Source organism: Phalangium opilio, unplaced genomic scaffold, assembly GCF_054372755.1.
Source record: "Phalangium opilio isolate 3A_F unplaced genomic scaffold, DU_Popi_V2 ptg000017l_1, whole genome shotgun sequence".
NCBI lineage: Eukaryota > Metazoa > Arthropoda > Arachnida > Opiliones > Phalangiidae > Phalangium > Phalangium opilio.
In genome coordinates this window covers 3,660,414-3,671,981 of record NW_028324151.1, presented here as the reverse complement: position 1 = coordinate 3,671,981, position 11,568 = coordinate 3,660,414, and the positions used below count along the sequence as shown (strand labels likewise).

General features: G+C 35.9%; 4 protein-coding genes across 12 annotated transcripts in view; all 4 read left to right on the top strand.

Moving 5' to 3' along the window:
• Positions 1-318: 318 nt before the first annotated feature.
• Fs(2)Ket (Importin subunit beta Fs(2)Ket) lies at positions 319-6,843 on the top strand. Of its 2 annotated transcripts, none has more exons than XM_089866395.1 (13): positions 319-504; positions 874-932; positions 1,006-1,188; positions 1,252-1,452; positions 1,558-1,770; positions 1,865-1,954; positions 2,021-2,405; positions 2,481-2,856; positions 3,175-3,542; positions 3,640-3,830; positions 3,901-4,268; positions 4,374-4,541; positions 5,099-6,843. In XM_089866395.1, coding segments are annotated over exons 1-13 (2,643 nt in total). In that variant the 5' UTR covers positions 319-464; the 3' UTR covers positions 5,100-6,843. The 2 variants fall into 2 exon arrangements, with proteins under 2 accessions (XP_089722521.1, XP_089722520.1); XM_089866394.1 differs by having other exon boundaries at positions 1,558-1,773.
• Positions 6,844-7,295: 452 nt separating this feature from the next.
• LOC149702538 (uncharacterized) lies at positions 7,296-10,070 on the top strand. 3 transcript variants are annotated; one of them, XM_089866398.1, is made up of 2 exons: positions 7,296-7,640; positions 9,045-10,070. In XM_089866398.1, the coding sequence occupies exon 2, from the start codon at positions 9,084-9,086 to the stop codon at positions 9,411-9,413; it is 330 nt and encodes a 109-aa protein (XP_089722524.1). In that variant the 5' UTR covers positions 7,296-7,640; positions 9,045-9,083; the 3' UTR covers positions 9,414-10,070. The 3 variants fall into 3 exon arrangements, with proteins under 3 accessions (XP_089722524.1, XP_089722525.1, XP_089722526.1); XM_089866399.1 differs by lacking the exon at positions 7,296-7,640 and adding an exon at positions 8,738-8,825; XM_089866400.1 differs by lacking the exon at positions 7,296-7,640 and adding an exon at positions 8,744-8,812.
• A 15-nt stretch (positions 10,071-10,085) lies between these two features.
• LOC149702537 (uncharacterized) lies at positions 10,086-10,977 on the top strand. The gene is made up of 2 exons (XM_089866397.1): positions 10,086-10,219; positions 10,433-10,977. Exon 2 carries the CDS (start codon positions 10,443-10,445, stop codon positions 10,797-10,799), a length of 357 nt encoding a protein of 118 aa, XP_089722523.1. The 5' UTR covers positions 10,086-10,219; positions 10,433-10,442; the 3' UTR covers positions 10,800-10,977.
• Positions 10,978-11,200: 223 nt separating this feature from the next.
• LOC149702536 (oxysterol-binding protein-related protein 3-like) overlaps positions 11,201-11,568 on the top strand; it is a 30,477-nt gene continuing 30,109 nt past the window's right edge. For 5 of the 6 annotated variants that reach the window (XM_089866393.1, XM_089866392.1, XM_089866391.1 and 2 more), the window contains exon 1: positions 11,202-11,381. The gene's annotated coding sequence lies outside the window, so the exon portion shown is untranslated. Of the gene's footprint in view, positions 11,382-11,568 lie in introns of all 6 variants that reach the window. The other variant, XM_089866389.1, reaches the window with a different exon arrangement.

Below are 11,568 nucleotides of genomic sequence, written 5' to 3'. Positions count from 1 at the left end.
GGAATATACAACGTAAACTCTTTCGATAAAAAAGTAGTTTCTGGAAACAAAGTTAGGGACATTCAATAAAAATATTTGTAAAATTGATTTTATTTATAATATTTGTCGTATTTAAAGCTTTAATTTTCGTCATATATAGTGATAAATTAATTAATTACGAATAGAATTATTTTTTGCTAACTAAGTAGTTAGGTAGGTATATTTCCGGTTGTGCAAGGTCGTATTGAAGTCTTTTGACCAATTAGAAGGCGGGATTTTGAATTTTTAAGCGTAGAAGCTTACGCGGGCGCCCCATGTGGCTCCCACTACGCTGTGTGACATTCTTTCGCGCCTCTTTGCCGGGTATGAAAAGTAGAGGCGTGCAGCAACGGTGCTCGTTCGAGAACCTTTCAAGTTTTATTAAGAAAAAAAGTATAGTTTTAAGATAAGTAAACGTGTAAATAATTAATTAAGAATATAGCAGAATGGATTTAATAACTATTCTAGAAAAAACCGTATCCCCAGGTAAGATTTTTAATTATAAATTAAGAGTTTAAACCTATTGCGAAGTGTAGCAAAATCAGCGTGTTAGGGTCGGGCCTTGGCCTCTTTCATGACTACTTTTTTTCACGGAACTGTTGCGCGAATGCCGGCAAGGCCAAAGAGCGTATTTCTTAGACATAGTCTATTGTTCATTTTATAATTCATAATCGAGAATTTTACGGTCTTACTTATTTATTAAATAACTAATACGTAAGCCAAACCAACATCTCAAGGTCATATGATGTGTAATGTCACATTAGAAATGGTATCTGTACTTGATACAAGATAGCAGTGGCACGCAGAAAGATTGAAATAGCCCTCTCGAACTGTATTTACAATAATTCTTAACAGATAAGACCGAGTTAGAAGCGGCCCAACACTTTTTAGAGCAAGCGGCTCAAACTAATTTGGTAAGGTTTCTTGCCAAGCTTGGAGCTTGCTTTTGAATGGGTTCGAGTTACTTCATGTTTCCAACAATTACAGCCGGATTTTGTTAAATCATTGTCCGAAATATTGCAACATGCTAGCAATACCGCAGTTGCGAGAATGGCTGCAGGCCTTCAACTCAAGAACACCCTTACATCCAAAGACAATGATATCCGTTTGCAGTATCAAGCCAGGTGGCTTTCGTTCCCGGAAGAGACTAGAGTTTATATTAAAAAGAATGTACGGAACATGAGAGAAGAAGAAAAATATTGCCTGAAACTGAATGTTTATGGTACCCCTTAGATCCTGGCTTCCCTGGGAACAGAAACTATCAGGCCAAGCTCAGCAGCTCAGTGTGTGGCTTACGTAGCCGTAGCGGAACTCCCTCATAATCAATGGCCAGATTTAATTCGCACATTAACGCAAAACATTACAAATCCCGCCAGCACAGAAATGATGAAGGAAGCCACATTGGAAGCAATTGGCTACATTTGTCAAGATATAGTTAGTTTCCTTTCTTCCTTAGGTGTCATTTGTTAGCGTGTTTTCTTCAGAATACGACCTAAACTTTGATATAAAAAAAATATATATATATATATATATAAACAGGATCCAGATGTTCTAGTAAATCAAGCTAATGATATATTAACTGCCATTGTACATGGAATGAGAAAAGATGAGCCCAGTGATCATGTTAAACTCGCGGCAACCAATGCCCTGTTCAATTCGCTAGAGTTTACAAAAGCTAATTTTGATAAGGATTCAGAGAGACATTTCATCATGCAAGTAGTTTGCGAAGCTACCCAATCGCAAAACACCCAGGTGGTAATTAATTTTCTGGTTAAATTAATATTTTTAGTCAGAGCGAGTAAGTTTGGATTACTAATATAACGAATTTTTCATCACACGCAACTAGGTGCGAGTAGCTGCTCTTCAGTGTTTAGTTAAAATCATGTCTCTCTATTATCAATATATGGAGCATTATATGGGTCCCGCGCTTTTTGCTGTAAGAAATTAACGTTTAAACTAATTACGTTTAAAAGTTAATGTTTTTATGACGCAAATCCTTAAGATCACTATGGAAGCCATGAAAAGTGAAGTTGACGAAGTTATACTCCAAGGAATTGAATTTTGGTCTAATGTCTGTGACGAGGAAGTTGACCTTTCCATCGAAGCTTCGGAAGCGATAGAACAAGGCCGCCCTCCGACTAGAACCTCAAAGTTTTACGCCAAAGGAGCTCTTCAGTATTTAGTCCCCATTCTTATGCAGACATTAACGAAACAGGACGAACACGATGACGAAGATGATTGGAATCCTTGTAAAGCCGCGGGAGTTTGTTTAATGTTGATGGCTACTTGTTGCGAAGACGATATTGTTCCTCACGTCTTACCATTTGTCAACGATAATATCAAACAACCTAATTGGCGTTACCGGGATGCGGCTGTTATGGCTTTCGGTAAAAATTTCTCGGAGACAAAAAAAAACCATAACTCAAATTTTTCTTTAACAATTTTGAGTTTACTCTTTTCAGGGAGCATATTAGAAGGACCCGATCCCAATAACCTCAAGACGGTGGTTGAACAAGCACTTCCAATGTTAATAGAATTAATGGCGGATGAGAGTGTCATTGTTAGGGACACGGTTGCTTGGACAATTGGTCGTGTTTGTGAGCTTATCTCCGAAGCCGTCATCAACGAAAATTACTTGAAACCTTTGTTGGAAGCATTGGTAAAAGGTCTTTCAGCCGAGCCAAGGGTGGCTACCAATGTATGTTGGGCGTTCAATAGTTTAGCCGAGGCTGCTTATGACCAGGCTGAAATCAGGGAAGAAGGCACTGAACCTGAAACATACGCGCTTTCAAAATACTTTGAGGTTATAGTTAGTAAACTTCTAGAAACCACAGAAAGGTAGGTGTTCCTAATTAGCCTTATTCCTGATCAGCGCCATCTACCCATTGCGGTGACTTTGAGAACTACTGTAAGCGGCAAGCCAATCAGATGTCGATAAATTCTGGTGACGTCACTGACTGGCACTCTCGAGTCTTACCAAAAATGACGTCACCAGATTTTAGCGCCATCTGATTGGCTTGCCGCTTACAGTAGTTCTCAAAGTCACCGCTATGGGTAGATGGCGCTGATCAGGAATAAGGCTAATTCGTAATTAGTTCAGAAACGAGTTTTTTCTTTCAGTTTTAACCCCCGAAATTTGGTAATTTTTGTTTTTAGGAATGATGGTAATGTAGCCAATCTTCGTAGTGCAGCGTACGAAGCGTTGATGGAATTAGTTAAAAACAGTCCTCAAGATTGTTACGTTTTTGTACAAAAAACAACGATGGTGATTTTGGAGAGATTACAACACGTCTTATCTCTGGAAGGTCACATACAAAATAACACTGACCGTGCTCAATACAATGATCTCCAGTCTTTACTGTGCGCTACGTTGCAAAGTGTGCTACGTAAAATGACTCCCGACGATGCCCCTCAAATATCTGACGCCATTATGACTGCTTTGTTGCAAATGTTCAATTCCAGTAGCTGCAAATCGGGTGGAGTCCAAGAAGACGCTCTTATGGCTGTATCAACATTAGTTGAGGGTAAGTCGCGCGCATGCGCGTGTGGGTGTGGGTTGGTTCAAACTTTGAAATGGGGTAATTAAATTCATTTAAAATGATCGTTCGTTCTTGGGTTTAGTTCTAGGAAACAAATTTTCCAAATATATGGAAGTTTTTAGGCCTTTTTTGGCTTTGGGACTAAAAAATCACGCGGAATATCAAGTTTGCGTTGCCGCTGTCGGTTTAACTGGGGATATTTGTCGAGCTTTGGGAATGGAAGTTCTCCCGTATTGTGACGAATTTATGACGATGCTTCTTGAAAACTTGGGTGTAATTTACCTCATTAGTAATTTTTATCATGAGATGTTAGTTGTAATTGAAGGTCTTCATTCCATTGTAGAACAACGCTGTTCACAGATCAGTCAAACCCCAGATTCTTTCAGTTTTTGGTGACATTGCACTGGCAATCGGACCCGAATTTAAGAAATACTTGGAGATAGTCTTAGTGACTCTATGCCAAGCGTCTCAAGCGCAAATTGACAAATCCGATTTTGATATGATTGATTATCTTAATGATCTACGTGAAGGGTGTTTAGAAGCTTACACCGGAATTGTACAAGGTTTGAAAGGAGATGGTTTGTCTTCAGCCGCGCAAGATGTAGTTTTGGTGCAACCCCAAGTACCGTACATGATTCAATTCATTACGCATATAGCTAGAGATCCTGATCATACTGATAGTAACACGGCTGCTTGTGCCGGACTTATTGGGTATGTCTTGAATTATTATTTAGGGGTAGTAACGATGATTTCATCGCTCTCTACACTAAGAGACTAAGAACTTTCTATTCTATTGTTTGTTTTGTGATAAAACAGTGACTTGTGCACCGCATTTGGTCAAGATATGCTCCCTTTAGTTGATACTGAAATCATAAATGATCTCTTAACGAAAGGTCGTCGTTCGAAAACTACCAAAACTAAGACTTTGTCTTTATGGGCCACTAAAGAAATTAGGAAGTTGAAAAATGCTGTCTCTACTTCGTGGTAAGTTGTCTTGACGAATTAGTCTTATGACTAATTTCAGGGTTCGTACACTACCTGGAAAAGTCAGGGAAATTGAAAATAGGCCTAAAAGGTCAGGGAAAAGTCAGGGAAATTGAAAATGGACTTCAAAGGTCAGGGAAAAGTCAGGGAAAAATATATTATAGGGAATGTCTGGATAACAGTATCAGGGTGACCAGAGAATGTGTTGTCTGAGATTTGACCAGAGTTGCTCCAAATTCGCTTCGCTCGCTTTGGTCTAAGTTAAATTTAAACCAAATAGTCGACTTATTTTTATAACAATAACAACTCGTTCAAAAATGATTCGAGTGATTTTAGATTGATTTTCATATATGTTCGCCATGTACGTTATTGCAAAAGGTCAGGGAAATTTGTGGAATTTTGTCAGGGAAAACCTGGAAAAGTCAGGGAATTTCATTCCAAAAATTTTGTACGAACCCTGAATTATTACTAATTAATCTTAATTAGTTAAGCATTGAGTTTCTTATAGAAAACCTAGAGTTCTTGTTTTTTTTTTTTTTTTTTCTAATTAATTTCAGATGGATTAATCATGACACGCAAAGAGATGTTTAAATTTTAAAGAAATGTAAGATTTACACACAAAAAACATCTGCCCTTTAAGAAAAAAAACGAAAACTTTAAAAAAAAATAATACCAAAATTAATAAGCAGCAGCAGAAAGCGAAAAACAAAAAAAATACCTTTTTTCTTTTTTGCGCGCGCGCGACTTTTCACAAACAAAATTCAAACGTAAAAACTAAATTAATGCGGCGGCGGCAGCGGGCGATTAATTAAAATCAGCGGCGAGCGATTAAAATAGCAGCGATAAAACAAAAAATTAAGAGCGAGGCGCGACTGCAGCGGCGGCGAAAATACAAAAAAAGAATACCCCAAAAAAAAAAAAAAAAAAAAAAAAAACGTTTCTCGTTAAAGTTATAATAAAAGAAACTAGAATAAAACATCACGTACTTTTCATCCTCATTAGTTTATTAACCAAATATTATAATAATTAGATAATTTATTCATATTTGAAAGAAATTTATTTTTAATTAAATCTTTTCAAAATTTAAAAAACAAATTTTAGTAATACTAATTTTGGTCGAAATATCTTCTGAGGAATGGAAAGTTCTAGTTTCAAGCGCGTTATCTTAATGATAATTAAAAAATTTAAGCGTCTAATTAAGATAAATTACGGCATGATTGTGTGCGTGAATGCTAACCAAATATTAGACAATGGAATCTTGAAAATTCAGTCTAATAAAAAGAAATTATCGAATCAAACCTAAAATCTTTATGGGGATTAATCTAAACATGGTCACAGTCTGTGTGAAATGTCTAGATCAGTTTTGGATCCCTCCGCCTTTTTAATAAAAGGCACGGAAATTGTAGGAATAATTATTTATCACATTAGGAAGAAATTCAGTTCTACCTCCGTTGAATTAGTTTTAATTTTTTTTTTTTTATTAAGTAATTTTTACATTCGAAATATGAAAATATAGTCAAAGTTCAAAGAGTTTTAATAAGGATTAAAGTAATGGCATTTTTTTAAACTGAAAAAAAAAAATGCTGTTACAAAAATTCAATAATTAAAGTCATTCCGTTAATAAAATTTCCATAAAACGAACCAAAATATTCAACAGGTTGTAAGTGCCTTTTTAAAACTAAATCTGATAAAAAAGAAAAACGAAAGAATTGACTCTTAATATAATGAAAAGAAAATCATTGTAATGCAGAATTAGTTTTAAACGATATTTAATTATTATTTCAGTGAAATATAAAACCTTAATTTTGGTTTTTAAGTGTACAGAAAAAGAATTGGCCAAATAATATTTTTGTTAACTTAAAAGAAAATAAACCTCCCCCCAAAACCCCCTTTCCCTTCCCCCCTTTTTTAAGTTCCTATTGGCAAGAACTAATTTTTATACTAATTGCTATCAATTAATTAATATATATGTAAACTGGAAATTTATCTCATAGATCAATTAATTATTGGTCCTCCAAAAAAATTGGGTTAAAAACATAAATAATTGGCTTCCTCTATTATTATTATTATTTGAAATTTAAACTATACAATGAAATTGGTCTAAAAACAAACTTTATTTTAACAAAATTACCGTCGAAATATATATTCCGTAGTATGTGTGTGGTGCGTATGTTGGTTCCTAATCTTTAGTTTCATTCCTTCACAAATTTCTCTCTTTTTTTTGTTGTCTCTAGTTTTTTGCCATAATGTAACAATTAAAAAAGTTGAAACTATACAATAAAAGCATTTGGCAAGTTCTAAATTCATTATTTCTTCATCCAACCTGCCTTAAGAGTGTCAGATCAAACGTTTCATACCCTTAAAATCGTAGAAAAGTAAATAAAAATAATCCATTTATCACGCCTACGCCCACCCAGAAAGTATCAACTCAAAAGGCATTGAAACCTCAAAACCAGCGGGATACAAATTGAACACTGGTATTTTTTACTTGAGTAACTTGACTCCCCTACAATATCCGCGTGTAAGCCGTTATACGCTTCGCCTTTAGTGACAAGTGTCTCGCGTGTTCTTTATAGGTTTTCTCGCGTAAACCGGTTTTTAAAGGGTGAATGAATGACAAGCGTACAATGGGAAATTTAGTCTGACTGCCGCATTGTTTGACGTCTTTATATTATCTCTTTTCGCACGAGGTTTATAGAAGAAAGGGGCCCCTTTTTACAGGTGGAAGGGGAAGGAGTAAAACAGGATTTTTATGCAAATTAGACGTTTTCCGGTTAGCGTGTTGTATAAAAAATACTACGGAATGAAATGAACGTAAATTCTCTCCGTACCCGCAAGGTTTAGAAATTATAACCACGCTATGAAAAATGGCTTCTCGCATTTAAAATTATTGAAGTTTAATTTTGTTTACAATTTATAATAATCAAACTTAACTTTGAGGAAGCATCTTCGATTTAAAAAAAACCCGGAACTGAATACTAGTGTTTAAGAAACTTGTCTCGATCTCTCTTTGGAAATATTTACTAGATTTGAAGTTTGAATCTTGAGAAGTGTTGGAGAATATTTGTAGAATATTTAAAGAAGAGACATCTTGGAATGGTAAGTCGAGAGAGCTTGAAATTTCTTCCTTTATTTAATTTGCTTGGGGGTTGGCACGTTATTTTACTATATGTCATAAAACCCACGCGTTGACAGTCAAAAATTAACAAGTTAATTAAAATTACGAAGTCATATCTTAGCTTGTTTTAAAACATCTTGAGAAAATTCTAAAATAAAAATTCTTTCACTGTCAAAGTTTGCTTAAAATGTGACTAGAATTATTTTAATCGCGACAACGCTTTAAACCAAACTTAATTTAAATGCAATTAAAATTATATAAACACGTTTTAGTTGTAACTAACTTAAGTTAATTTAAAAATTTAACGATCCGGAAGTATTAAACCACCTTTTGAAACGTCAAATCATTAAAATTTTAAAGATATTTCGATATAACCAACCATATCCAACAGCCATTAAGATTGGAGATAACGTTTGATAATGGTTTGCAAACCAACTTGACCTCAATCGCGATGGTTTAACGGTAGGATAATGCCCCGTGAAAACGCAGAAGGCTTTGAAAGAATACCGCGTGCACCATTCTTTGTATTTGTTCTCACCACCATGAAAAGAAAGAAATTTTTTGCATGACCTTTTTTGACTAAGTAGAAAAAAATTATGGGTTTAGTCGTTATATTAAACCTGTGTGGGCAGTTAGCGACTAAATCAACCCCATTGAACCCACATTAAGAACCTCGTTTATCCTCTTATGTGTTTATTTTTGGAAATAATCACTTTTCCCGTTTAGATTTGAATCGAGGAAGATTTTAATTAAATTAAAGTAAAAACAAATTGAGGGAATTATTTCAAAGTTCAGCTAGCTCGCGTATATGGTTTCTTGGAATTTTTGGGTGACTGTTTCTTAGAATAATTGTGTGCCACTCCTTGGGTACTTTACACCACCGTAGCTTCTACATTTCACGCCCTAAAAATGAATTCACCGGAAAATATAGCTCGCAATGGTGAATTGCGTAACACACCTTGCTAGTTGCTAAGTGACAGCATTTACAATTAAAGAGTTATGTGAAAAGAAAAAAAACCTTTCCGATTGGTGTTGAATTTTTACGAAATTTAGTTCATCTCATGTCCTTCGTGTTCTCAACTTAACTGTACGTCTATATGATAAGTTTAGCACTAACTGTAGTTACAAATAAACACAAAATTCAAGTAGGAAGGTAACGAATCAAGGTCGAGTAACGTGGGTTTCCAAAAAAAAGGATGCTTAATAATTTCTCTTTTTGAGTTCCTCCTCACTTTCATCTGTAGATGTAAAACTACTGGCGAAACCTTATAACTAGGTCCCTTAGCATCCTACCTTCAACCTAATTTGCATAGGAATTTCCATCTCTTTTCCATTACTCTGTTTCTCGTGGTCCATTTCGGCATCCTTTTTGCTTTCTCTCCTAGATTGCTTGAACGTCAAGAGTGCCTTGATACTTTGAAACCATGACGATGTCCCCGTACTACAATGGTATCCCCAGGACACCTAAACGATATTTCAACCTAGGAGTGGTGTCCTGCTCCCTGGGAGGGATCGTCTTCAGCATCGGGATTGTCCTGGTGGTTCTGGGTTCATCCCCGCAGGAAGCCGACGCTGTCTGGATTGCTGGAATCGTCTTGTTACTTATGGGTGGACTTCTCTTCTTCTTGGGGATTAGTTCCGTCGGGATTTACTTGTCCAAAGAGGACAGGAGGCGGAAGGAGGAGCAACGGGAGGCAGCCAGACAATACGCGGCGAGTCTCAGAGGATCCAGTGAAATAATCTTGGCGGATTGACACCGTGAACTTTTGTGTTGTGAACCTATTTGCGGAGATATTTCTTTGAACTAACAGTAGGTTGAGATACGTGAATAATAAGTGATTTTACGGTGATTATCAGACAATTGTGACCCGTTGCCTTCATTTTTATGGGTTAACCATGAATTTATTCAGTTACAACACGAATATTTACTTCATAAAGCGTGGTTTTAACAAAACATTTACATCTGCGCAAAAAAAGTGACTTCAATCTTTCGAACTTGGATTTTAAATGCTAAGTTCTCTTGGGTGACAGTGATTTATAGTAGGTAGGCATAGATTAGATAATGGAAACTAATGTTATAGAATCTCACTTTGGTTTAATGCAGCTGCTAATTTAATAAACTAAGTTTAATTTAAGGAAAACTTTGAAACATGTATTACCAATGAATAATAGCGTGTGAAGTGTATTTTATTCTCATTTTTCTGACAATTTCTCCCGATTTTGTAACACTGTTGAAGATTAGGCCTATATATCTTGAGAAGGGGTACCATATAGGGAGTGTATTACCATGGTTACTATCGTACGTTCAGCTTTCCTTCCCAGGTAGAACATATCTGAAGTATTTGTAAGCGATTGCACGTTTAATGCAGCTCTTATCAATAAAAATAAGGAATTTTTTCTTGTTATCTAAATTTTTAACGTTGAATCATTGGTCGCCAATGGAAATACGCGTTGCTTACTAGATTCTAGATAGAAATCGCTTCAACGGTAATTGTAAGTTCTTCCAGAATTCAAGTAAATTAAGTAAAACTTAAAGAATATCGACGTTATTTTCAACAAAGTAAGTTTATTTCCTTTATTTTACACGTAAAATCAGCCTTATTAGAATTACTAAGTGTAAATTAATCTCTTAAAGGTTTGGGTTTGAAATTGAGCCCAAACCGGAAGGGCGTGAAGATTTAGTCAACCTAATCGCTAAGCCTAACTTTACTCCTGAAAACAATGGCGGATTGATTATATATAGCGGTTTTTCTTTTTTTCTCTCTCTCTCTAGAGGATTATAAATGGCGAAAGGATCATCTTTCAGAGTGGGTAACTTCGAGGCTGTCGGTTGGTGTACATTATGCGTGGGTATCTTGGGTCTTGGATTGCTTATAGCTGGTGCAATCATGTCTGGAATTGCTTATACTGAACTTCGACCTCCGGCTGCTGATGAAAACTACGACAGATATTTGGGAGCCCATCTTATGAGAATCGTAGGACCCATCATGTTGGCCGTTGGCGCATTACTTCTAATAGGTGGTTGCGCCTTTTTCGGAATCGCCTTCTATTTTGCCAACAAAGAATACACCGGAAGTGCCAGCACAGGAAGCCAGTCTTTTACGTATAATCTAAGATCAGAAACGGAAGCAAAGGCGTAAATTTGTTATATTTTTTCATTAATTTTTGTCTCTTTTAAAACATCGAAAAGAAAAAACGTAAAAACAAATGTTAATTTCTTCAAAATACTGAAAAATATTTCCATAAAAATCATTTTAGCATATTTTATAGCAAATATCCGCATGATGTCAGTCTGCTAAACATCATTAAATGTTTTAAAACAAAGTTTCTGAGTCGTGTATTCATCCAGTTTAATTAATTTGACATTAATCTACGTAAACCAAAACAAGTTTCCATCTTTTCAAATTCAAAATTCCCGCGTTTAATAGAGCATATTTAATTGGACAGCGTTCAGCCAATAGAAATATTAGTATCATAGATGGCGCAAAATGCTCTATTGATTTTTCAATAACCGGTGTCTTTTCATCCCTCCTTCTTTCCCCCACCTGAGTGAGGAAAACTGCCGTTATTTCTTTTTGTTTACCCGAAGATGGCCGACGTAATGTACCGAAAGTGCTCGTCTCAGTAAATTTTCGCCTTTCAAATTGTGCTCATGGATTATTATCGCGTTATTTTCTTCGATTCGGGATTACATACAATCATTTAGGATTCATCGATACCAGGTATGAAGCGCTTTTGGTTTTATTCCCATCAGTAGAAATAAAAGACAGGGTACCGATAACGCGCCCGTATTACTAGCCAAGGCTTAGTTATTGAACGGGGCCGTTACTATCAGTAATCGGCTCGCCGGGAAGCCGTCAACGGCAAAAATTGGTTTCAGAGACGTGAAACTATAATATACAAACACGG